The sequence below is a fragment of the Balaenoptera acutorostrata genome, chromosome 14 (assembly GCF_949987535.1).
Source record: "Balaenoptera acutorostrata chromosome 14, mBalAcu1.1, whole genome shotgun sequence".
NCBI classification, from domain to species: Eukaryota; Metazoa; Chordata; class Mammalia; order Artiodactyla; family Balaenopteridae; genus Balaenoptera; species Balaenoptera acutorostrata.
Genome location: NC_080077.1, coordinates 59458733 through 59484863, shown reverse-complemented (window position 1 = coordinate 59484863; position 26131 = coordinate 59458733). Strand labels below are relative to the sequence as shown.

At 35.2% G+C, this 26131-nt stretch overlaps 1 protein-coding gene across 2 annotated transcripts in view; it reads right to left on the bottom strand.

The window, feature by feature from the left end:
• The window catches only part of ASCC3 (activating signal cointegrator 1 complex subunit 3), a 344670-nt gene that overhangs the window by 101691 nt on the left and 216848 nt on the right, over positions 1–26131 (bottom strand). For both annotated transcript variants that reach the window (XM_057527763.1, XM_057527764.1), the window contains 10 exons: positions 24586–24811; positions 22857–23011; positions 20265–20363; positions 19128–19296; positions 15798–16018; positions 13927–14012; positions 9551–9717; positions 9293–9438; positions 9047–9167; positions 6698–6840 (listed from right to left, as the gene is read on the bottom strand). In XM_057527763.1, coding sequence (XP_057383746.1) covers positions 6698–6840; positions 9047–9167; positions 9293–9438; positions 9551–9717; positions 13927–14012; positions 15798–16018; positions 19128–19296; positions 20265–20363; positions 22857–23011; positions 24586–24811 — 1533 coding nt within the window. The remainder of the gene's footprint in view (positions 1–6697; positions 6841–9046; positions 9168–9292; positions 9439–9550; positions 9718–13926; positions 14013–15797; positions 16019–19127; positions 19297–20264; positions 20364–22856; positions 23012–24585; positions 24812–26131) is intronic.

Here is a 26131-nt window from a genome sequence, read left to right as displayed (position 1 = left end):
CTGGTCCGGGAAGATCCCACATGCCACGGAGCAGCTGGGCCCGTGAGCCACAGCTACTGAGCCTGCGCGTCTGGAGCCTGTGCTCCACAGCAAGAGAGGCCGCGACAGTGAGAGGCCCGCGCACCGCGATGAAGAGTGGCCCCCACTCGCCGCAACTGGAGAAAGCCCTCGCACAGAAATGAAGACCCAACACAGCCAAAAATAAAAAATTAATTAATTAAAAAAAAAAAAAAAAAAGAAGTACACTGATGTGGTATTATGGTCTTTTCATGGATGACTCTAAGGAAAGGAGTAAAAGTTGAGTGTTATGTATCTCCCTGTCACTTTACTACAAAGTAGAGATGACGCAAATTGATGATCCATCCTTTGCTCTGTAGTTACTGGATAAGCCAAATGGTCAGGAGCTTGGCAAGAGTGCTACTGGAGGACAAGTGGCAAGAAAGGCAGAAGTTTTACGTAGATGAACTTTTAGAATGGTGCTAGAATAAACAGCTACCTATATGCCACGAAGATGTTTACCAAAAAGCTAACAGCAGTGTGGAAAATGCTGTTAACAGTCAAGTGGGCATCTGAGGGTACCCAGCAGCTCCCCTCCCAGGCCCCAGGTCTTTGTGCAATGGTTTCAGGTACTAAGTGGCTCCACGGTGGAAGAGATGAAACTCTGCCTGGGCTACTTTCTCAGGCCGACCCACTACTGCCACTGCTCACTGCCCCATATGCCGCCAACGCAGACAACCCTGGGCCCATTATCAGAACCTTCGCCATTGGAACAGACAGCTATCTGGTGGTAAGGGAATTATACTGGACCCTTTCTATCACAGAGGGGACATCTATTTGAGATGATGTCTAGAATGGACACTATAGATTTTGATTCTCCTATCCTGCCCATCATGTCCTGCTAGTGGCTTCAGTGGTAGGATTACTGAATGCTTTATACATCTTCATGATATCCTGTATGATAATGTTTCTGACTGAAGAGCTCACATCATAGAGAAAGATTAAGACAATGGATGCCATGGGATCCACTGTTCCTATTATGTCTCTCATTACCCAGGAAGAGCAGGTTTTATACATTAATGACTCAGAGTGGCAGCTGAGAGACATTACTTTGGCAAGGTTGGGGTGCTATTTTGTAGGATAAGGTGTATGCTCTGAACTAAGTAATCATTAAGTGATACTACTTCTCTCACTGCCAGAACATACAGTTCCAGGAACCAAGTAGTCAGTGTGTGCCAATGTCTCCTGCAAACGTAGCTAATAAACCACTTGGAAATTTTTTGTTTCCTTTCCCTATACCTCTAGCTCTTCTAGTTTACAGACTTAATATCCAAGGGATGTAACAATTTACTTGGAAGCTGAAACAGCCACAGGGCCACTTGAGGCCCTTATGCTACAGGGTGAGCAAGCAAAATATGGTCCTGGTGTAGTTTAGGTGACTGACCCTGATGGAAAAACTGGGCTACTGCTACACAATAAGGGGAGGGAAAACTCTGAATGGACCTCAGAGAAATCTTCTCATATTTGGAAAATAAATCAAAGTTCTAAAAAACCCTATATATTAAGCATACATGAACATCCATTTTCCAATGTCTCAGTAATGTGGGTTTTGGTAACTCCACTGGATAAAGAATCTTAATTAGCTTAGGGGCTGGTTGAAGAAGTGTACAGGTGATGAATAGCAGAGAAAATAAATCACAAATATCTTGTTAGCTCCCCAATCAGTTGCAGAAACAAATACTGTGGTCTCTACCCTTGCTATCTCATATATGTACTAACATATTTTATTTATTTATTTATTTTAAAATGTATTTATTTAATTTTTTTGGCTGCATTGGGTCTTCATTGCTCTGCGTGGGCTTCCTCTAGTTGTGGCGAGCGGGGGCTACTCTTTGTTGCAGTGCACGGACTTCTCATTGCAGTGGCTTCTCTTGTTGCGGAGCACGGGCTCTAGGAGCGCGGGCTTCAGTAGTTGTGGCTCACGGGCTCTAGAGCACGGGCTCAGTAGTTGTGGTGCATGGGCTTAGCTGCTCCGCGGCATGTGGGATCTTCCCGGACCAGGGCTCGAACCCGTGTCCCTTGCATTGGCGGGCGGATTCTTAACCACTGTGCCACCAGGGAAGCCCTGCACTAACATATTTTAACTAATTTCACTTCTCTTTCCTCTCCCTATCCTCTACTGTTGAATATAGCATGTGCTAATTGTGGGTAACTTTATCACTTAGTCCATTGGCTAGAGAATATTGAGAGAGGATTGCCAAAGAACCAGAGGGTGACTGGATATAATCAAGAGATCTAGGATTAATGGATTTAATGATGAAATTTTCAGTTGCCCCCCTTGCGGAGGGATGAGTGGATTTTGGTTATATGAGGGAGAACTGCATTGTTAGAAGAAATTTTTTTTTTTAAGTGTAGGTTTGGAGAGACTGTGTATCAGTGAGTCTGGACAGATAATAGACTATAGTGAACCTTTACTGCTTGTACCTACACTGTTCATAGACAGCCAGTATCTGAAAATCCCTCAGCAGAGGTCAAAGAGAAGAAGATATTCCTTATTCCTGCTGCATGCTAGAGACTGAAGTTCAGGCATTCAGATGTTTCTGTCTTGAAATTGAAGCTTGAGAGAGTGAGGCAAAAGCCCAACAACAGTTTGAGGTTAATGGTGGAAGTGGTGGCTGTCCAAGTGAGAATTCAAGAGACGGGGCAGCACATGCCCACAAACTTTTTTTTTTTTTTTTTTTTTAATTTTTTTTTTTAATGTATTTATTTATTTTTATGGCTGCATTGGGTCTTCGTTTCTGTGCGAGGGCTTTCTCTTGTTGCGGCAAGTGGGGGCCACTCTTCATCACGGTGCGCGGGCCTCTCACTATCGCGGCCTCTCTTGTTGTGGAGCACAGGCTCCAGACGTGCAGGCTCAGTAGTTGTGGCTCACGGGCCTAGTTGCTCCGCGGCATGTGGGAATCTTCCCAGACCAGGGCTCGAACCCGTGTCCCCTGCATTGGCAGGCAGATTCTCAACCACTGCGCCACCAGGGAAGTCCCGCCCACAAACTTTTGAAATCAGCGCAAGAAGTCTTCATAATGGCAAATATGAAAGGGCATTACTTTTGGATTCTGCAGTATGATTTCATATCAGTGATCCACTTGAAGACGATCTGCTTTCTAATACTTTACTTTAGGTAAAGTAAAGAGACTTTACTGGGTTAAAAAGTTAGATGGACAACTCCTTTTGTCTTTGCTGAGAAACAAAATACAACACATATATTCTTCCTTGGTCACATTCTCTCTCTCCAGCCTCTTCAGATTTGCCCTAGCTTTCTTTCCTCCCTCCACTGAACCTCTCCCCTCCCACCTCCACATCTAGGGACACTTTCTGACTTCACACCATTCAGTTTCAGAATGACTTTGATGCTACCCTCTTCCACAAGCACCCTGCGTAACAGCTGCCAGGATAACTGCTCCCGCGCTTACTCTGCCTCCTTGAATGCTCAAGTTGTCAACACTAGAGTCCTAACCAGAGTACTCATGACCTTCCACAGAACACCAACCTGACACTGTCCAAGGAGCAGCAATAGGAATCGTCACCAAGTGTCTAGCCCCGGATACTACAGAAAATAACTCTTACAAAATTAAAGTGTTAAAAAGTCCTCCTAATTCAATTATTTAGGGGATTCAACAACACACGGAAACACCTGCTTTAGAGGAGGTTTTGGTATAATCAGAATGAATTTGCATAATAATTGGTTATAAACCCTCAGAAATTTTGATTTTAAAGGTGATTGCTTTTAGAGGCAGGAATAAAAACAAAGCCTGGGCTGTCTTATTCTTGAGATGGGCTTAGTGAAACAAAATGTGCAGAAATGACAATTTCTAACTGTCCTATCTTAGCAATGAAAGTCTATGAAACAGGAGAAACCATGCAAGTAAATTCTATGGTTTCTAACGAGCCTTGGTGATAGATTTTTGGGTTAAATAAAAACAAAACAAAACAAAACAGAGAGGTAGTTCCATATAATGGCTGAGCTGTCCAGAATTCCTTAGGTCTCATACCTTAAAATAAAAAAATAAAGCATAGTAGAGTCGTACTATAGTTGGGGAGAGCACATGAGGCTCACATTTGAGGTTCATGTGAGTCACGTATGTGCTAAAGGCACAGCTCTTATATATATGAGCAAACATCCCAAAATGGGTCCAATAAGTAGGTACCTTGCACCTTGACTTCTAAGAAAAGTCTCCATTAGGAACACTGTTAGGGATAAGACACAAGAAGAAAACAAAAACAAAAACAAAAAACAAAACTAAGCCTAGATAGATGCTGCACATAAACTAAACTGTCAATATTCCATACAACTATTTTTCAGCATTTGCCTTCTAAGTCAAGATACTGTTTAGACAAAACAGGGTGATTATTTGGGCACAATAATTAAATAACACAGGACAGGGAACTTTTGACAAAATTATTTTGATTTGAAATCATCTTGAATTATACACCTTGTATATGCCTACAAGTCACATTAAGGAAGTAATGATGAAACTTAAAAGATAAAATGATAGCTTTCACTCTACTTCATGGAGTCATGTGATACCTTTTATATGAAGCTAATTTTGGGGTCATCTGTGGTCCTATGCAAGAACACTTTGAAATATTAACTATTATTAGTTAACTAATATTAGTTAATGTATGACCATAATATACATGGTACCATCGAACAGGGGTACTAACCCTAAATGAATCGTAAGATGTGGAAGGGGAGAAATACGTGACTGTTGACACTGACACTAGTGGGCTAGGAGCAGCATGTTTACTGTTCTTCAGGCTGCGTGAGATGAGAAAGGGGAGATGTGCAGGGAGAAGGAGGACAATGCAACAGTTTTATTACCGATATCATCTATTTTTTCATCATAACTCCAACTAGGAACATATTTTAAAAAACTGGAAAAGTATGAGAAAAGAAAAATCTCTGTCTACAAATCTATGGCGGGGAGGAGGTATACCTACGTTTAGAAGTATTAGAAGGAATCACAAAGCCCATATAAACAGATTGTATCACGTAAAATGCAAAAACTGCTATTTGAAAAAACAACTAAGATAAATGACATTCAGTGAACTACCAAAATTTACTAATAAAGTAGATGAAAGATTAATACGTATATATAATCAATACATATACATGGAAAAAAGTGACATCATAAGGCGTACCTCATTTTATTGTGTTTTGCAGATACTGTGTTTTTTTACAAATTGAAGGTTTCTGGCAACTCTACATTGAGCAAGTCCATGAACACCGTTTTTTCAACAACATTTGCTCACTTCATGTCTGTGTCACGTTTTGGAAGTTCTCTCAATGTTTCAAACTTTTTCATCATTATTATATTTGTTACAATGAGCTGTGATCAGTGATGTTTGATGTCACTACTACGACTACTGAAGGCTCAGATGATGGTTAGTGTTTTTTAGCAATACAGTCTTTTTACATTAAGGTATGTACATTCTTTTAAGACATAATGCTATTGCACACTTAACTGACTATAGTATAGTGCAAATATAACTTTTGTCATGATCTAGAAAACCAAAAATTTCGTGTGATTAGCTTTATTGCAAGGTTTGCTTTATTGCAATGGTTTGGAGCCCAATCTACAATATCTCCAAGGTATGCTTGTATAGTTTTAGGGGAGTGTGTGTGTGTGTGTGTGTGTGTGTGTGTGTGTGTGTGTATGTGTGTGGTATTTTAATTTGGTAAGGCTCCCACACAAATCTATAAGAAAAATTGTTGTATTGCAACAGATAAAAGCCCAAAGGAATGAAGGGACAAAAAAGAAAAAAATTAAACAAATATATATTAAAAAATGTTCAACCAGAAAAAAATTAAGGAACACATAAACACTAAAACAACAAGAAACATTTTATGTATAACAATAAATTACGACAAATGAGGATGTAGTGAAACTGTTACTCTCATATACTGCTGACAATTCATACATCAATAGTGATAACCACAATTACTATTGCCCTTTTGGAAAGTAATTATCAGTGTATATGAAAAGCTATAAGAATGTCCACATTATCCGACTCATTGATTTTAAATTTAGAACTTTATACTGAGGAAATAATTCTAACAAAGAAAAACCTATAATAATAAAGATGCATAATTATTTAATTATAGGAGAAAAATACAATGGAATAGCCACATAATAGAATATTATTATGTAGACATAAAAGAATTTAATGACGGTTATTACTTAGTTAAAGGATAACAACAGGTTTTTAATTTTCACATACTTATCAGTGTTTTCTAAATGTTCAAAAATGGTCATGTTATATAGTTTATAAAAAGTTAATTTTGCAAAATTGATTATAAATTCCATGAGGGCAGTGAACACTCAAATATTAGAGAAATCTTAGCTGAATATTAAAATATGCATAGGTGATGATGTTAAAGGGAAAAATACAAGAATAAATATGACGTAAAAAAATAAATATTTAGTGGAAAAATACTGGAAGAAAATCCATCCAGATATTAATAGTTTTAAGGTGGCAGTATTTATGCATTTTCTCCATCTTTTCCCCATATTTCTGTAATGTTATACGAAACTTTTAATATAGATTAAAACTAAACATAATTAGATAGGTAATTTCCATTATACTACGATACAAACTAATTTGACATGTATAAGAAGTAGAAATAAAATATGTTGCTTACCTCTCTTTCATCCATATTCAACCACTGCTTTGGATCTTCTTCAGAGGCCAGAAAGGCTATCAATTCCAAAGCAGTAAGACGGGTTTGACGTCTTGATGAGACAAATATCAGAACAGGTTTGGCTGGAGAATGGCTTCTAATTGCTGTTGAAAAGTTGTGGAAAATAAAATGGTAAGCCACTTATACCAGAATCCGAATTTCATTAGGATATCAAATGGACACATGAAAACTAATGGTGTAAATGATTTAATTGAATTCATAATTTGGTCATGAAGTATAGCATTATTTGAGCTACTACCTGGATCTGACAGCATATTGGAGAAATGATAGGAAAGGAAAGGTAGCTGGCTCAGGGGAGTATTCTGCCTAGGACAGGGAAGACTGAACTATCTCCACTCCCGGTTCTGTTCTGAACTGCCAAGGAAGGAGACTTAAAAGCAGAGACTCTCCATTCATAGCTGTATATGGATACTAAATCTTAGGTGGGGTTTTCTATTTCTGAGTTGTGCTTCTGCTTGCCTGAGCAGTGATATTCCACAGTTAATTGGTCCTGGGGTCTGGAAAGAGAGTCAAGTCCTGGGGGTGGTGGTGAAGAAAAGCCACAAAAAATTCCTTTTATTTTTGTCCTGTTGCCAGTAGATAGAAAAATTAAGAGAGTTTGTATCAATAAATTAGTCAGAAATAAGTCAGAAGAATGTTTTCCTTCTGTTTTTCTAAAAACATATGTGTAAGATTTCAAGAGGGAAGATAAGAGAATGTAGAAGAGAGCTGAAAAGAATACCACGCTTGAATCTATATCTGAGTGACGGCACATAGGGAGTAGACACACAGAAGATGAGTAGTTTGAAAACTGGGTAATAAGACTGAAAAATAATTACTTAAAGAGCCACATAAATCATTTGACCTAATTGGAGTTGAGGTTTCTTTGCTATGCATAGGCTCCAAAATGCTGATAAGACGGCACAAGTAGAATTTATACTTATGTGTACACAGGTCTCTTAAAACAGAGTTATTAAAAACTTTTATTTTATATAAAAAGTTCAACCTCCTTGTAATTTCTTGTTTGAAATGTGAGCTGCAGAATTTCTTTTTATGGGCTAAAAAACAAGGTTCATAAATGGAAATGTTGACATGACTTTGACTATATTTATACCCTAAGAGTGAGAAATAAAGCTATCACAAAATCATAAATCTAAACTGAAAGAGATATAGTGATCCACTACAGGTATAATAAATAGTTTACAAGGACAGCTACTGTACTTATGCCATATCTAGAGAAGTGCAGGTATAGGTTATTTACTATTGATTTACATAACACAAAATGCTTCATTTCAATCACTGGTTTGCAATCAGCCATTCCTTAAATAAATATAAGCAATCTACAATACATACTATGAAAAATGAACACACTCACAGTTTATCAGAATTTATAGAATGCAAATGGTAATGCTCTGATAAATCACATTAGAGATACAATGTTTAAAATACACATATTAGCACAATATTGGTATCATTTGTACACATAACCGTGAATGAATTTGCCTCTTTTTTAAACCTCAACATTTAATGGATTTTTGCTGCTGCAAGAACAGGTGTGGCTGAACAGCTCACGACAGATTTATTGTTCATTAGTGATTTTGTACAATGCTTCTGTGGAGGTGTAAATAATCTGAACTGCCAAGATTGGTCTCTAGTTCACAATCAATACCTTGCTTCTGTCATAAGGCTAATTACAGCAGCTAAAAAGCCACCTCACAACTGTCACCTCACAATCAACAGCGGTTCACGTTAGAGAATTTATTTTGGAGGTTATTTTTAATTGATATAATAAATATTCCTTATGCAGCCTAAACATGAAAACATGCTTTAGTAAGATAGGAGTGTTATTCTCAAATCTCTCTTGCTTGCCTAATTTGTTAGAAAGGGAAAAACAAAAAACAAAACAAAACATATAAACAGATGCATTGCCAAAAAAAGTACTGCAATTTTTAAGATGATTTCTGATAAAAATCAGTATTATGTGAGTTTTTAAAACTTGTACCCTCTATTTATCATTTACTCAAGCTACTACCATAGTACCTTAATAAATTATTTTTAAGACTAATTTGATTATTTTTAAAAGTTACATACATTTATTCTACTACAAAGACATTATCACTTATGAAATCTAATTGTCAATCGTTAATTCAACATATATTTATATTCCTTAACAGTTAAGGTAAATAGTTGTAGATATTTGTAGAAGTTGGAGCAGTACCACCCTTTCAAAGAAACCCACATCATTTAGAATGCATTTAAAGGCTACCATACAAAATGGTTGGTATTTCATTCCAAGAATCTGAAGCTTACCCTGAAATGTAGGCTTATTCATACTAGCCATACGAGGACAGTAATGTTGACCTGGGAAACCCTGAATGTGAACTTCCAGTGGAACTGGACGCACTGATGGTCGGAAGTTGAACAAGCCCACCTAGAGTAAAAATGAGAGAGAAACCATTTCCAGTTTTTATACTTCAGTTTATAGTGTTATAGCACCTCTTTAATATGGCCTTGAGCCATACTATTAAACGCCTGATTTATCAATCGTCCACATACCTGACGAATGTTGAGCCAGTCAGCAAGGTCTCTGGCATTAGCCAATGCAGTAGATAGTCCAACTATTCTAACAGGCTTTTCTGTGTGAGATGAGATGAAATTTGTTCGAGATACAATGACTTCTAGAACAGGGCCTCTTTCCTCCCCTAAGAAATAGGAATAATGTATGTTAATCATTTAACACAAGTCCTGATGCTGGCTGCTGCAAGTATGAAGAGTTGAAGTTTGTAAACTGGATTCAGATATAGTGGCACCCACCGAGCAGATGGATCTCATCTATGATGAGAATAGTGACTTGCTTTACATAGTTCCTATTTTGCCAGCTTCTGCTGACTCCATCCCACTTCTCTGGTGTGGTGACGATAAGGTCAGCCTTGGCAATGGATTTCATATCAGGAGTTACATCCCCTGTTAGTTCAATAACTCTGGAGAAGAATAAAAATGATCCCTTTAATTTTTCAGGTAACACATGAGCTTGGAAAAGCAAAAATATGTCTTTCAAAATAAAATTTTATTATGCTTAAAACTACTTTATCTCCCTTTGATTTCTGAAATTTTCTGACTTGAGTCCAAAACAGATGTTTCTTAATGATTCTAAGATGATTTCCTTCCATAAAATGAAGAATGTATAAAAGCAAATCACTGAAATCTAACTTTTGTGCAGACATGCAAGGGTGTCAAACTTTGCTTTATGTTTACAAAGTCTCTGCCCTATGTGATTTTATAGAGTTGAACTCACACCTCCTCCATATGTTGGAATAAACACCTTTCTAATGAGGGAAAGTGTTAACTTATTAAGACAAAAGGAGACATTCACTAAGAATATGATTATGTCTATCAAACATTTAGAGAAGAGCTAACATCTATCCTTCTCAAACTCTTCCAAAATATAGCACAGGGAGGAACACTCCCAAACTCATACTATGAGACTACCATCATCCTGATACCAAAACCAGACAAAGATGTCACAATGAAAGAAAACTACAGGCCAATATCACTGATGAACATAGATGCAAAAATCCTCAACAAAATACTAGCAAACAGAATCCAACAGCACATTAAAAGGATCATACACCATGATCAAGTGGGGTTTATTCCAGTAATGCAAGGATTCTTCAATATACGCAAATCAATCAATGTGAAACACCATATTAAGAAATTGAAGGAGAAAAACCATATGATCATCTCAATAGATGCAGAGAAAGCTTTCGACAAAATTCAACCCCCATTTATGATAAAAACCCTCCAGAAAGTAGGCATAGAGGGAACTTACCTCAACATAATAAAGGCCATATATGACAAACCCAGAGCCAACATCATTCTCAATGGTGAAAAACTGAAAACATTTCCTCTAAGATCAGGAACAAGACAAGGTTGTCCACTCTCACCACTATTATTCAACATAGTTTTGGAAGTTTTAGCCACAGCAATCAGAGAAGAAAAAGAAATAAAATAAATCCAAATCGGAAAAGAAGTAAAGCTGTCACTGTTTGCAGATGACATGATACTATACATAGAGAATCCTAAAGATGCTACCAGAAAACTACTAGAGCTAATCAATGAATTTGGTAAAGTAGCAGGATACAAAATTAATGCACAGAAATCTCTTGCATTCCTATACACTAATGATGAAAAATCTTAAAGAGAAATTAAGAAAACACTCCCATTTACCACTGCAACAAAAAGAATAAAATATCTAGGAATAAACCTACCTAAGGAGACAAAAAGACCTGTATGCAGAAAACTATAAGACACTGATGAAAGAAATTAAAGATGATACAAATAGATGGAGAGATATACCATGTTCTTGGATTGGAAGAATCAACATTGTGAAAATGACTCTACTACCCAAAGCAATCTACAGATTCAATGCAATCCCTATCAAACTACCACTGGCATTTTTCACAGAACTAGAACAAAAAATTTCACAATTTTTATGGAAACACAAACGACCCCAAATAGCCAAAGCAATCTTGAGAAAGAGAAACAGAGCTGGAGGAACCAGGCTCCCTGACTTCAGACTATACTACAAAGCTACAGTAATCAAGACAGTATGGTACTGGCACAAAAACAGAAATATAGGTCAATGCAACAGGATAGAAAGCCCAGAGATAAACCCACGCACATACGGTCACCTTATCTTTGATAAAGGAGGCAAGCATATACAGTGGAGAAAAGACAGCCTCTTCAATAAGTGGTGCTGGGAAAACTGGACAGATACATATAAAATAATGAAATTAGAACACTCCCTAACACCATTCACAAAAATAAACTCAAAATGGATTCAAGACCTAAATGTAAGGCCAGACACTATTAAACTCTTAGAGGAAAACAGAGGCAGAACACTCCATGACATACATCACAGCAAGATCCTTTTTGACCCACCTCTTAGAGAAATGGAAATAAAAACAAAAATAAACAAATGGGACCTAATGAAACTTAAAAGCTTTTGCACAGCAAAGGAAACCATAAAGAACATGAAAAGACAACCCTCAGAATGGGAGAAAATATTTGCAAATGAAGCAACTGACAATGGATTAGTCTCCAAAATATACAAGCAGCTCATGCAGCTCAATATCAAAAAAACAAACAACCCAATCCAAAAATGGGCAGAAGACTTAAATAGACATTTCTCCAAAGAAGATATACAGATTGCCAACACACACATGAAAGAATTCTCAACCTCATTAATCATTAGAGAAATGCAAATCGAAACTACAATGTGATATCATCTTACACTGGTCAGAATGGCCATCATCAAAAAATCTACAAACAATAAATACTGGAGAGGGTGTGGAGAAAATGGGACCCTCATACACTGTTGGTGGGAATGTAAATTGATATAGCCACTATGGAGAACAGTATGGAGGTTCCTTAAAAAACTAAAAATAGAACTACCATACGACACAGCAATCCCACTACTGCTCATATACCCTGAGAAAACCATAATTCAAAAAGAGTCATGTACCACAATGTTCACTGCAGCTCTATTTACAATAGCCAGGACATGGGAGCAACCTGAGTGTCCATTGACAGATGAATGGATAAAGAAGATGTGGCACATATATACAATGGAATATTACTCAGCCATAAAAAGGAATGAAATTGAGTTATTTGTAATGAGGTGGATGGACCTAGAGTTTGTCATACAGAGTGAAGTACGTCAGAAAGAGAAAAACAAATACAGTATGCTAACACATATATATATGGAATCTAAAAAGAAAAAAAAAAAAGGTCATGAAGAACCTAGGGGCAAGATGGGAATAAAGTCGCAGACCTACTAAAGAATGGACTTGAGGATATGGGGAGGCGGAAGGGTAAGCTGGGACAAAGTGAGAGAGTGGCATGGACATATATACACTATCAAGTGTGAAATAGATAGTTAGTGGGAAGCAGCTGCATAGCACAGGGAGATCAGCTCGGTGCTTTATGACCACCTAGAGGGGTGCAATAGGGAGGGTGGGAGGGAGGGAGACGCAAGAGGGAAGAGATATGGGGATATATGTATATGTATAGCTGATTCACTTTGTTATAAAGCAGAAAGTAACACACCACTGTAAAGCAATTATACTCCAATAGAGATGTTTAAAAAAAAAAACAAGAATATGATTATGTGTGAACTTCATTTCTTTTCTTAGGTTGAAATTTTGTAGATATTATAGGCAAATTCAAACATATTAGGACACAAACAAGATAACCTGGGGCAAATATGTGCCACCCCATTCTGAGAGGATCTCAGACTTAGAGTGTGAAAGACAGAAATGTGAAGACTAACTCCAAATTTTAGGAAATCATTAAGTCATTCTTATATCTGTTTTGATTCGAAAAACAGAAAAAAGTCAAGATTAGTTCCTCCAAGTATAGCATTCCCAAAGCTTTTACTTAGTTTTATTCCTTTATTTTTACATTCTAGGTAATACATTCATATGGTTCAAAGAATATATAGTAAATAGTCTCTGTAACATGGATATTCTCCAGTCACCCAGTTCTCATTCTAAAACAACCACATATTTATATTCTTTACCATTTTTTAAAAACAAAAGAGGGGTACTTAACTTAAAAACATTTTTTTAACTATCTCTGAAGATCATTTCTTCAGTATATAGAGTTTATTTTTTAATAGAGTAATACAATATTTTGCATTGTGTGAATGTGCCATAACTTATTTAGTGACGCTCTATTGGTCACTCAGGTTACAATGCAATCTTGCTATTAAAAACAGTACTATAATAAATAACCTTGTCAACAGTAAAATTTTTTTAAGTCATGTTCTTCAATGATTTTTTAATTTTTGGTAAATTATTTACACGCAAAATGCCTTCTAAGCGGTTTTTGGAAGTTACCCTGAAAGATATGAAAGAAAAATAAAGAGATGTATCTTATTTTTCTTTTGCTTTTGAATCTAGAAATTTTGAGAAAATTATCTTGCCAAATAAAAGTGAAAAATGAAAGCCCTTAATTTACTTGCAATCTTAAAACAAATGAGAATATTGATAATATTTTAACTACCATACCTTTAAATAAAAAGACTATGAAAATCACTGTAAAAGCATTCAACAGTTTTATGCAAATCTTTTATTGGTTGATCCTTTTAGATTATTCAACGCATATCATCTGAAAAAGTAAGAACTTACTTTTTACCAAGTTTTTCTTCTATTCTAACTTTCCAATCATCCATTCTTTCACGTACTAGGGCTTTTAAGGGTGCAATATATACTGCCTAAAATGGGGGTGCAAAAAGATCTCATGAAAATAGTGACATCATTTTCAAATAAAGCTAAACTCGATAGAATTTATCAAAATATAACTGTGGTTTAAAAAATGTATCTTTTAATAATGAAAGAGTTAAAATTTTAAATTAACAGAAAAAAGTCATTAACTTAAACAACACTTATCCAAAGTAAGATATGAATACAGCACATCCTAAAAATACCGACATAGAACATTTTAAGTATTTTTTTTAAAAAGCACCATTTGTATTTTATTTAGGTAGTTTATAATGAAATTATCTTTTAACATAATGTGAAAAATTAAAAAAAACTATGAGATAATATATTACCTAGAGAAAATTAAGGTTCTACTGAAAATAAAAGTTTTTATGATCAAGAGTTACCTGATTTATAATTCTTTCATGAAAAAAGTTACTAATTTTGAAATTCTAAAGATAAATAATCTGGTTGTTTAAATTTTAATGCATATTTTATGAAAGACACCAATGCCAGTCATACATTTTAGGTGTTCTACCTTTTAAAAAACAAAAATAAACAACCCCCCCTCCCGATCTTTAATAATCCAAACTTACATACTTACAATAATCCAAACTTACATTTTTTTTCAGGTTATTCACTGAAAAAAAATTCTTTCCTTTATAAAATGTTTCAAACTTAGAACAGAGCTCTACTGTTGTGTTAGTATGTCTCCTAATGAATCACTCGCCACATTATAAACTGAGGAGTAGGAAAATGTAAAGCTAAGTAGGGAAGAACAGCTACTAACTGGAAATCACTGAAAAAGGAAGTTAAAACATTTCTAAAATTATAACTGATGAGGAAAAAAAATCACATAATTCTAATCACAACATATGAATTAGCTTTCTTGGAAAATAATGTTTCTAAAGTGAGAGTACTTCACATTTCAAGAAAGCTTAAAATCAACACTTATTTGACTTGCCACATTATTTTACATTAATGATATCATGGCCATTTGGAGAAATGGGGAATAAAAGCTGCCTCTGTATTTCCTTGTGTAATCAAGCTGTATTTGTTAAAGTATTAGCATTTCCTTCATAGCCAAAGGATTTGATTATGATTAATGATTATGAATCATTATATTTCTTACAAATATGGCTATGAATTAGGTATCTTACAATGAGGAAAGGACATGTGAGCACCGATATGTACGTTGGAAATCTAACTAAAGGACTCCAAAGTTTTTTTGTTTTTTTATTTTTTTATTATTTTTTATAAATTTATTTATTTTATTTATTTATTTTTGGTTGTGTTGGGTGTTGGTTGCTGTGCGTGGGCTTTCTCTAGTTGCAGAGAGCGCGGGCTACTCTTCGTTGCAGTGCGCGGGCTTCTCATTGCAGTGGCTTGTCTCGTTGTGAAGCACAGGCTGTAGGCGCGTGGGCTTCCGTAGTTGCGGCACATGGGCTCAGTAGTTGTGGCTCACGGGCTCTAGAGCGCAGGCTCAGTAGTTGTGGCGCACGGGCTTAGTTGCTCTGTGGCATGTGGGATCTTCCCAGGCCAGGGCTTGAACCCGTGTCCCCTGCATTGGCAGGCGGATTCTCAACCACTGCGCCACCAGGGAAGCCCCAACTCCAAAGTTTAATATAAATTTTCTTGTGGCCAGTTATTCTAATACTGATCTGGGTTCCCCTGGAAAATTCACCAAGAGTGACAAATCTATTCATGGAGTCCTGCCAGTATATTTAGAACTGGCTAGTTTACAGATTATAAACTATGCTTTCTAATTGAATGTAAGCATGTGATTGTTTCCAACTGACCTTTGAAGTAGGGTACCTGTTGAAGACTCTGAAAATGGCTAATTCAGCTGCAACAGTCTTTCCTGATCCAGTGGGCGCTCCAAGTAGGACATTACAGTCTGTGTGATACAGCGTATGAAATATTTGTGTCTGCACAGGGTTAAAGTGGCTAAAATTGTATAGTGCTTCATATGCTTCACATCCCAAAGCTGTGATTGGTAAAGGCTGAAGATCCAGTAATTCTGAAAAGATTCAACAGGTACATACAATAACTGGAAAATATGCACAATATTAAATACTGTCTCTTAGAAATAAATTATAATAATCCTTAATTCTTTAGAGGGAAAAAAGGATTAACAAATTCTTACATACTAGTTATCAATCTTTTTTTCTGTTAGGACATTTATAATATTGACATGTTGGAAACTTTTCTGGGGTAGCTACCTCTAAGACAGTGCTAATGATACATCTTTCTCTTCCAATCAGGAAAGTGATTTGAATGACAGGTAAATGAAAATATGCATGTTTTAGAAGAAAACTAAATCTATACCAATCTGTAGAAGAAGGAAAACCATTTGCAAACTTCAGTAGTAGAATGGTTACTAATAACAAGTTACTGTTCATCTGTTAGACAATTGACAAAACAGAGTGGTCGCGTGAACTGCTGTTCTAGCCAACGCAAACTAACATGAACTTAAAATAATTCCAAGAAGAAACTTGGGTGGGAGTTTTAAATCATAGCATGACTGGGTAAATAAGAACTGTGCTGGGAAAACACTGAAAGAAACTAGATTTAATTGTAAATCATTATGTAGACTAGAGGTCTAGGAGATTAGAAAATAAAAATGATTTCAAGAAATAAACTTATACCTAGATACCCTTGAACTTGATAGTCATTTCATTTTCGTATAATCCAGAGAGTTATCAGTTGGCTACTCTCAGGATTACTTCCTGGAAGATGACTCTACTCATTTGAAGTTTGAGTAAGAAGGGAAAAAATATCAGTGAAGGGACATGGTGGTTTGTATCTTGAGTTAGATCTTCATCGTACAGTTTCAGATGGGAAAGTATGCAGAATTCTCTCCTCAGAAAATGTATTTAAAAGTAAAAAAGCTAATTTTAAAAATATTACCATTGCTCCACTGCTCTACTCTATTACACAGGTAATTGAGAACTAACTGTATGTTTCTTATACCAGATTACAATATCCTATATTTTTTGTAGCTCTGAAAATCAAGAAGGGAGGAAGTCTTAACTTGCAATGCTAATCAAAGCATAGACATATTCTTAATAAAGACTAAAAAAATAAATATTTTGGCATTTATTGACGATGCTAAATTAAGATGCTTTACTTCTGTGAAAGATGAAGATTTTTTCCTGACTGATTTGAGCTCAGTGAGATGCCTATATGTATACTTGGAGCCAAACAGAACTAGCCATCATTGAGGTTACATCATGCATTTTTAAAAAATTTAATTAATTAATTTATTTATGGCTGCGTTGGGTTTTCGTTGCTGTGTGTGGGCTTTCTCTAGTTGCGGCGAGCAGGGGCTACTCTTCGTTGCGGTGCGCGGGCTTCTCACTGCAGTGGCTTCCCTTGTTGTGGAGCACTGGCTCCAGGCGCGCAGGCTTCAGTAGTTGTGGCACGTGGGCTCAGTAGTTGTGGTTCACAGGCTCTAGAGTGCAGGCTCAGTAGTTGTGGCGCATGGGCTTAGTTGCTCCGCGGCATGTGGGATCTTCCCGGACCAGGGCTCGAACCTGTGTCCCCTGCATTGGCAGGCGGATTTTTAACCACTGCACCACCAGGGAAGTCCCACATCATGCATTTTTAATATCAATTGGTATGTCATGGTGGTACATTTATTTCTTTTAAAAATGTAGTCAGAAAATCAGCCAATTATATAAATAAGGTGACGTGCTTGGTCACTCAACAAAGAAGTGATTAAATGAGCATTAAAATATGATGTTAATATATGTTAAAATCAGGTACTGCAGCCAGAGAGACCCAGTAGTGATGTTGGTAGCATACGTTTTAAATGAAAGCACCAAACATTTTTATGTATTTTATTTTGAGATTCCAGATATCACAAAGCATATTTGATAAAAGAAAACCAGAAAGGTCCTCTTCAATGAGTAGATTAGTAGATACTGCAATCTCATTATTTTTCTAGGTTGACAATTTTTTAGTTTTGCTCTGTCAGGATATCAAAGTGGTACTAAGCTGTAGTTTAAAGTATCTCTCTTTAAGATATGCTAAGATAATGAACAAAGTACAAAAATGACAAAGATTAAAGTCACATTAATGCCTACTTTACTTTCCCAAAAGATTGTCAAATAATGTGCTCACTGAAAGCAGTAAAAACTACTATTTTTATTTTGAAAAAACAAAGAGTCTGTCTTCGGAAGACGTATATGGAAAAGAGAAATTGACTTTCATTTTGCTATAAATTAAGGGCCTCTTGAAATCTTTACTCATCCATTATGAATTCTCAATGAGAAGAAATAAACTTAATATACTAATTAGTTAATAGATTAGCCTCAAGATATTTTTGAAATAGAATATTTTATAGGCTACTTAAAAGTATCATTATAAATATTTGTTCATGAAAATTTGCTTCTTTAACAAATCAAAATAGAAAGGCAGTCAATCATGTTATAAAAATTTAAAATGGATTTTTGTCAACTATCAAACACTGAAAACAATGAAAAACACTGTTACATGATACTGCAGATCACCGCATACCCTTTTATAATGTTAGTGTGGAAGAAAAGAACCAATATAAAGAGTATATGTTGTTTGTAAGACACAAACTGACTCGAAGTATACGTGAATCCATTCTGTAGTAATACCATAACCTGACTCCTTAGTATTAGCACTTTTTGGTGTAGAAGCACACTATATGGAGGAAAAACCCCTACAATTCACTTTAATTAAATTAACATACTAGAAGTAAGTTTAACAGTAATAAATGCAAGGCAAAAAGGATATCTCAAAAGTTTCACAGAGAGCACAGATAAAATGACAACACTTGCAATGAAAAAGGAAGGAGATGTGGAGAAATTATAATGTAAAAATAGAGATCAAGGCATAGTAATACAGAAACAGTGAGTCTCATGCTTGTTAGATTATAAAAATTGAACTAGTCTTAATGTTTTTGGATCTCAAATTAAAAAAAAATTAAGGCCTGCCATTTGATCTGATTTTGAAAAGTCTCTTTTCAAACTGTATTGACAAATAAGTTGGATTTTTATTCATATTCAGGCAACTTTAAAGCATAGACACTTTTCAACATGAGCTAAAACAACAATTTTGGAAAAATCAATGATTCAAGTTACTACTCCATATGTTACCTGTATGGGGAGGATGTCTCTCTGGTAGAATCAGATGTTGAAAGTTAATAATACATACAGCCTCAGCTCCCAACCATCGATCAGACACTGCTCGGATGTAATATTGAGAAGGCAAAGGCTCAAAAATAGGGATTGTAAACACCAGCAGTTGAGCTTCTTTACTAATGACCTAATGTGAAATAAAGTCTAAAATGAATATGGCTATTCTAGTAGCATAAAGGCTTTATTAGTCTCTTGTAAAAACAATCGTATCTATAGCAGTATGTACTAAAGATAAAAAAAAATCTTGGATTTCTAAACAGCTGAGATATTCAGATACTTCAGAAACTTGTAGGTGGTTCCCTTCTGAGGATACGTGATATTACAGAAGGAAAAACATACACTCAGTTTATATTATTTACATATGCATATCATCATGTATTAACAGGTTATCAATTTGACTCTATCAGAATTTTCCAAAATTCATTCACTCAAGTACTTTACTTCATTAATTTTTACCAAATTATTTACTTAATAATTTTCTTTAAATTCTTTGACTACCATAAGTGGAATAACAGAACACTTGACATAAATAGAAGATAATCATGAACACAAATGCAATGAAAATAAAATATTGCTATAAAATTCTACGGGTGTCCACTCAAGCCTAAAGCTAGCTTGCTTTCTCTTTGATAAAAAGAGAAATTAGGAATGAAGCATCACAGTTAAAGACAGCTTTCATCAAATTGAGTCTTTCTCTTGAAATTTACAGAGAATTTAAAAAACAATATCTTTTATACAATGTGATTCAACATTCTTTAGTACTGTGCTTATGTAACACCTAAAGTTATTATTTTTTATTTATTTAATTTTTAAAAATATTATTTATCCCACCCACCCCTCTGGAAGACATGCCTTAAACCATTAGAAAGATTATAATTAAATTTCTCAAATGAAAATCACTTTGAATATATGAATACTATAACATTTAATTACTATTTTCTTTTAAAACCAAACAGAAATATAAAAAATAATACATAAAGCTTTAATGGCACTATGAAATTATAGAGAAATAGGTAAAAATAGAAATTATTTAGTTTACATTTTCTTCCTAATGACAGCAACATAATAAGGATAGAGCCATATATACATATTTACCTGTTTTTTTAGAACTAGGAAATACTCTGAATGATATATATGATCATTTGTAGGATCTTCTACCCAAATCCACCAGGGTTCTCCTACTGTCCCATGGACCTAGAAGAAAAATAGTATCCTAATACTATATACTGTAACTCAAGTAAGGGATACTGTTGTTCGTATTCCCAGCACCCATTCCTCTCTCTGTTTTTAACAGATTTATTGATATGTAATTTACATAACAAAGTTTACTCATTTAACATATACAGTTCAATAGTTTTAATACATTTACAAAGTTTTGTGACCATCTTCATAACCTAATTTTAGAACATTTTTATCATCCCCCAAAAAAGCCTTGTACCCTACCTATCTTCCCCCCATCCTCCCAACCTCCAACCCTGGACAACCACAATCTACTTTCTTTCTCTATAGATTTACCTATTTGGAACACTTCATATAAATGGAATCATGTATATGAAATGATTTTGCGACTGGCTTCTTTCATTTACCATAATGTTTTCGTTCATGTCACAGTGTGCATCAGTCCTTCATTCCTTCTTATTAACAAATGATATTCCATTGGATAGATATACTGTATTTTGTATACTCATTGCTCTTTCTTTTTTTTATTCCTAACAAAGCCTAGTCTTGTTTAGTATTCACACCTCTCTCATGTAATTCAGAAGGTAACCCCACCTCCCAGGATAATTTTGGTTAGCATACACTAATCAGCTTATGGTATCCCCCTTACAACAGGTTGTGGTGAGGGATAGGCATGTGCCCAATACCGGCCCAGTTAGGCTGAAGAAAAGGTGTTCTGGCCCATGCTCTGGGCTGCTGCAGGTGGGGTATTTTTCCCTCTCTCTGTTAAATGTGAACAAGGAAGCATGAAAACATTTGGGAAGTAGCCAACAATATCAGCAGAGCAAAAAGATGGAAAGATCCTGGGTCCGGAAGAGTATCATTAAACAGAAGACTCAATCATCTTCAGGGCCTATTCTACCTGTGGACCTATCATTATGTAAGATGATATATCTTCTTCTGCTTAAGTCAGTTTGAGACAAATCATATTTGCTATTCTTGCAGCCAACAGCATTCTAACTTATAGAAGCAACTATGAACAATTAAGTACTCCATTCTAACAATGAATTAAACCAAATTGTGGGAGATTTATTATGGATCCTTTTTATTTTATTTTATTTTTGGTCGCACTGGGTGGCTTGTGGGATCTTAGTTCCCCGACCAGGGATTAAATCTGGGCACCCAACAGTGGAAGCGTGGAGCCCTAACCACTGGACTGCCAGGGAATTCCTATTATGGATCTTGATACAAGAAAACAGGGTAAAAAAACATAAAACTTTTATGTATTTGAAAATATCAAAACTTGAAATGAGTTTATGGCTACTTGTAATTTTATACTTTATGTAAAATTCTATATTTATTAAAATATTAAATAAAATTTTATATCATCTTGTCCTCACAGAAATTCTATGAGAAAGATAATTATTATTATTATACATGTTTACAGATGAGGAAACCGAAGGAATGAATGGTTAGGACACTTTAAGGACACTTTAAGACCAACGGTAGATTTGGGTTAGGACTATGGTTGCGTAACATCGCAGAATAAAATGCATTCACTTTAAAGATGTACTAATGTCAGGTAATGCAGAAGATATTTACTTACACTTACCTAGAACCTTACAATTACCATGTAAAGTAAGCATTGCTATACTACATTTACTGATTTACCTGTCTTCCCCCACTGGCTTCTTGAATGAAAGGACTGACATGTACTTGCCTGTATGTACAATCTCTTTTCTACTCTACTCTTTGCTCAGTAACTGGTGCAAAGACAGACCTTAAGAATTATTGACTGAATAAGAAGAGGATCCAGAGTATACAGTAACAGCTAAGGTCTGGAAGAAAGAACAGAAGTAGGGGTAAAAACAGAAACAGAAAGTGATGGGAGCCAAAGAAGGACATTTTCAAGGACAATGTATAGGACTGAATGTTCAGAGAAGTAAACAAAATAACTAAGAAAAAGCCATTTATTATGGCAATCAGTCAGTCTTTGGTGATCACTGAAGAAGTAGTCTCAGCAGGAAACAGGTGACCAGGAGGAAAATGCAGATTACTCTTTCTACAAGTCTAATGGTAAAGAAGAGAATGATAGTTTGAGAAACCTCAGGATTTTAAAAGGGCCCTTTTAGCATGAAGAATCTTGAATTTTGAGTAGGTTAAAATGACAGAGTAAGAAGAGCTGGAAAAAATGAAGATCACATAGAGAAAAATGAAAGAAGATAGAATAAAGCAAAGTCCCTATGGAGCTGAATCCACTAAACCATTATACAATGTGAAATTGTAGGTTTCCTAAAATGTTCTGAAGGGGTCTCACTGGTTGACATATTATTAATATATTATACCACATGCTTATCTTGAGGATGAGAGTAAATAATACTATTGATACAATGTTTTAAATGATTCTTCGATATATATTCTTTTTAAAGGTTTTTCTTTATGCCTTGAGGACAGACGTAAGGAGGTGTAGTTGAACCTGCAGTACAGACATTTTTCCTTAATGTAGATATAGGTGTTTTCCATTTCTACCTGATCATTCCAAGTGAAATCAGGACAGACGCTGAGCGTCACTCGGAGGACAGTCCGTGTGATGGGCTGAATGGACGCTTCCATTGTAACAGAAGGAATCTGATGAACACATTGTTTGACCTTGAGCCCAATATTCACATGATGCAGAATGTGACCTGCAGGGAAAATGTCACTTAGAAGAAATGTGTCCAGACAGAAAAAAAGCAATATAATCTGACTTGTAAATGGGATTTCAGGAAGGTGTTTTTATTGCTTGTTTTATGATTTGCTATGTAGAATAGCTGACATTCTTGACCTGGCATGTTTGAATATTTTGTAATAGTTAAACTTGAATTAGCAATTCATAGCTCTGTAAACCAGTATCAAGGTTTTTTCAGCTATTAATAGGGTTCTTAAAATTACTGAGACTTGATAGTCTTTAAACTACTATAAACAGTTCCACTTTTCTCCTAGCCAGTTTAAGACTCATTATAGAAATATTCAGTATTTTGTGAAAACAGTCATTAATTTATTCAAGGCCTATTTCAGAACTCTATAACCATGATGGAAAATGCTTTACTAATCAAACACAACTAACCTATCCATTCCCATTTCCAGAAAACAAAGATAAAAATATAAAATATGGCCAGTCCAGCACAAAATTAACCACTTATACATATTTTCGTAAATGATCAGATTCTGAAATACAGATACAAACGGAGGCACCAGGGTGGGGGTGAGGGTCACAAACAGATGTGACTAACTTTAAACATTTTCCTACTCCAGGCCAAGCGACTAAGCGGAAATAGATTCTATCTTATAGTATCAATATTTCTTGTATGTCTTGGTGCTTCATAATATAATTTTTTTAAAGCATATTTACAAGTAAATCAAAATGTTTTATGTTCGCCAAAGTTTGAAAATCTAAAGTGATTTTCCTTATTTTAATAAAATATTTATGTTACCCAAGGTGTACTCTCAACTTCCTAGTTTGTATTCTCAGTTTTTCTCTATTTTTATTGATACCTGCCCTTTTCCATTCCATCTGCGAAGTATTCTTCTTATTATACAAGGGAAATAACTATCTCAGCCTCTCTACACATCTATGGACCTTTTGCCAGGTCCCTCTATTTCTCCTCAGCCTGACTCCCTTCATGTGTAATGTCTATTCTATTCAGAATCTGAAATATTACCTAATCAATGTTTGTCCAACAGAATGTTAAGGTACATGGCAATGTATGTAGGGATAATTTTTCAATATTATGTGAAAAACATAGAAGACCAAATGCTATTTACACACCAATACCAACTGTGTTTAAAGATCTATACATGTGTAATGATGAAGCTCATTTAGAAACTGAAGAAATGTAGGGTTTAATGTTGACATACTTTTTTGCTGTAATACTGCTGATATACATAACAAAAGACGATGAAATGAAATGAACAAAAGAAATAAATTGAGAATAAGCCTCATTGACTAATTCTCATCACTCGTAGCTACAATTCTATCTGTAAAATACTCAAGGGTGTGACAATCTAAACTCCATTTTAACTGCTAATTCTATTGAGTAACTTAATAAAATTTAGAGAGACTTCTGCCTGTTTAGATCAATGTAAAAGAAATTTCATAAAAATGGTAAAAGTTTATCTTTAGTAATGTGGAAATTCACAATACTTTTTTTTTTTACATCAAGTGAAATATTTTAGCTGCATGAAACAGTATATTAAAACATTTTTGCTTCCTTCTTACCTATTTCATCTTTCCTCATGTCTTTCAGCTTATCCACAGTAAGTTTTTTTTCTTCTAATCTTGTTAGAATGTGTGGTGGTAAGACTGAAAATTGTCTCAAAGGGCTAGCCCAACCCCAGAGCCTCTTGTCGATGACTTTACTAAGATTCAGGAGCCTATAGGTCATGGCAGGCCAACGTTTCCTCAGAGCAATTTCAAAAAGAGCACGGACAATTCTAGCTGCGTTCTGAAGAATGAAAAGGGGGATTGGTGGTTAGGTCCAATGTAATTTTAAATTTGTCAATAAAGTTATTATTCAGACTCAGTTTCAAAAGTATGTCTAGCTGCATCCTTTAATTGTGGGCAACATCTATCCTCATATAACCCTAATTATCTTTATTACTTCTACACAAGAATAATCACATCCTTTATATGTGGATGTTATCCTGTTTAACTCTCCAAGAGTAGCTTTATTTCCCAGTCCTTAGGAAGCTCCACCTCACACCCCCTAAACAGGAATGAAGTAGGAAGAGACAAAAAAAAAATACAAAGTATTTGGGAGGGTGCTGAGGCCATTTTAGAATCTAAGAGACAGCCAAGGATGCCCTTGGGTATATAGTGGAATGATTAAATTTATAAAACTATTTAGAGAAATAAGGAAGACTTTCGGATCCAGTCAGAGAGAACAATTAGTGAGAGAAGAGCAACAAAGAAATACTGAGGAGTGCAACTAACCCATATTAATGGCTCCTGTATAAACCAAGCAGTATGCTTACCGCTTTGCATATATTATCTCATTTAATTTTTATGACAACTGGTCATTTGACTGGTCTTGATATTATGATTTTATAGACGAAGATACTAAAGTTTGGTGAGGTTAATAATTTGACCAGGAGAGTTGATGTCAGAGTATCTATTGAAAGCCAGATCTAAACAATGCCAAACTTAACTCCAAGATTCTAAATTCAGTGATCTAAGGATAACTTCATTAGTAGACATACAGAAAGTTACAATGATTGAAGCCTTTATTCACATCTCTGTAGTTTGTTTTTCTTCCTTCCCTCTATCACTGTTTTATGGAAGATTATTTTTAAAATCATGAGCTTAGAGACACCTTACAATATCTAATGACATCTGTATTTGAAAACGAAGAATGTTAAATCTGATCAAAATCATAAAAAGAGATAGAAAAGAGTAAGATTTTAAATAGCAAACAGATGATCCGGCTTGAAATTATGAGGTGAAAAATGATCATAAGAATTAAGGATTTTGGTTTTATATTTTATATAAAAAGTGTTATTCATCTTTTGATAAATTCGACTACTTTGTTTCAGTATTAGAAATTTAAGAACAAATGGTATTTAGAAGTATGAGGATAGCTGTAACACCCGTTAAAAATTGACAGGATATCTCTTATTAGGCCCAGAAAATGATCAGTAAAATGAATATTTTGATTTTTATAGCTATCAAATAGGTCTTCCTACAGCATGCTCAGTTGCTCTTCTAAAAAAATTGCCAGGCTAATTTTCTCAACTGTGTTTGAAAGTATGTTTTTATATTTCAGAAC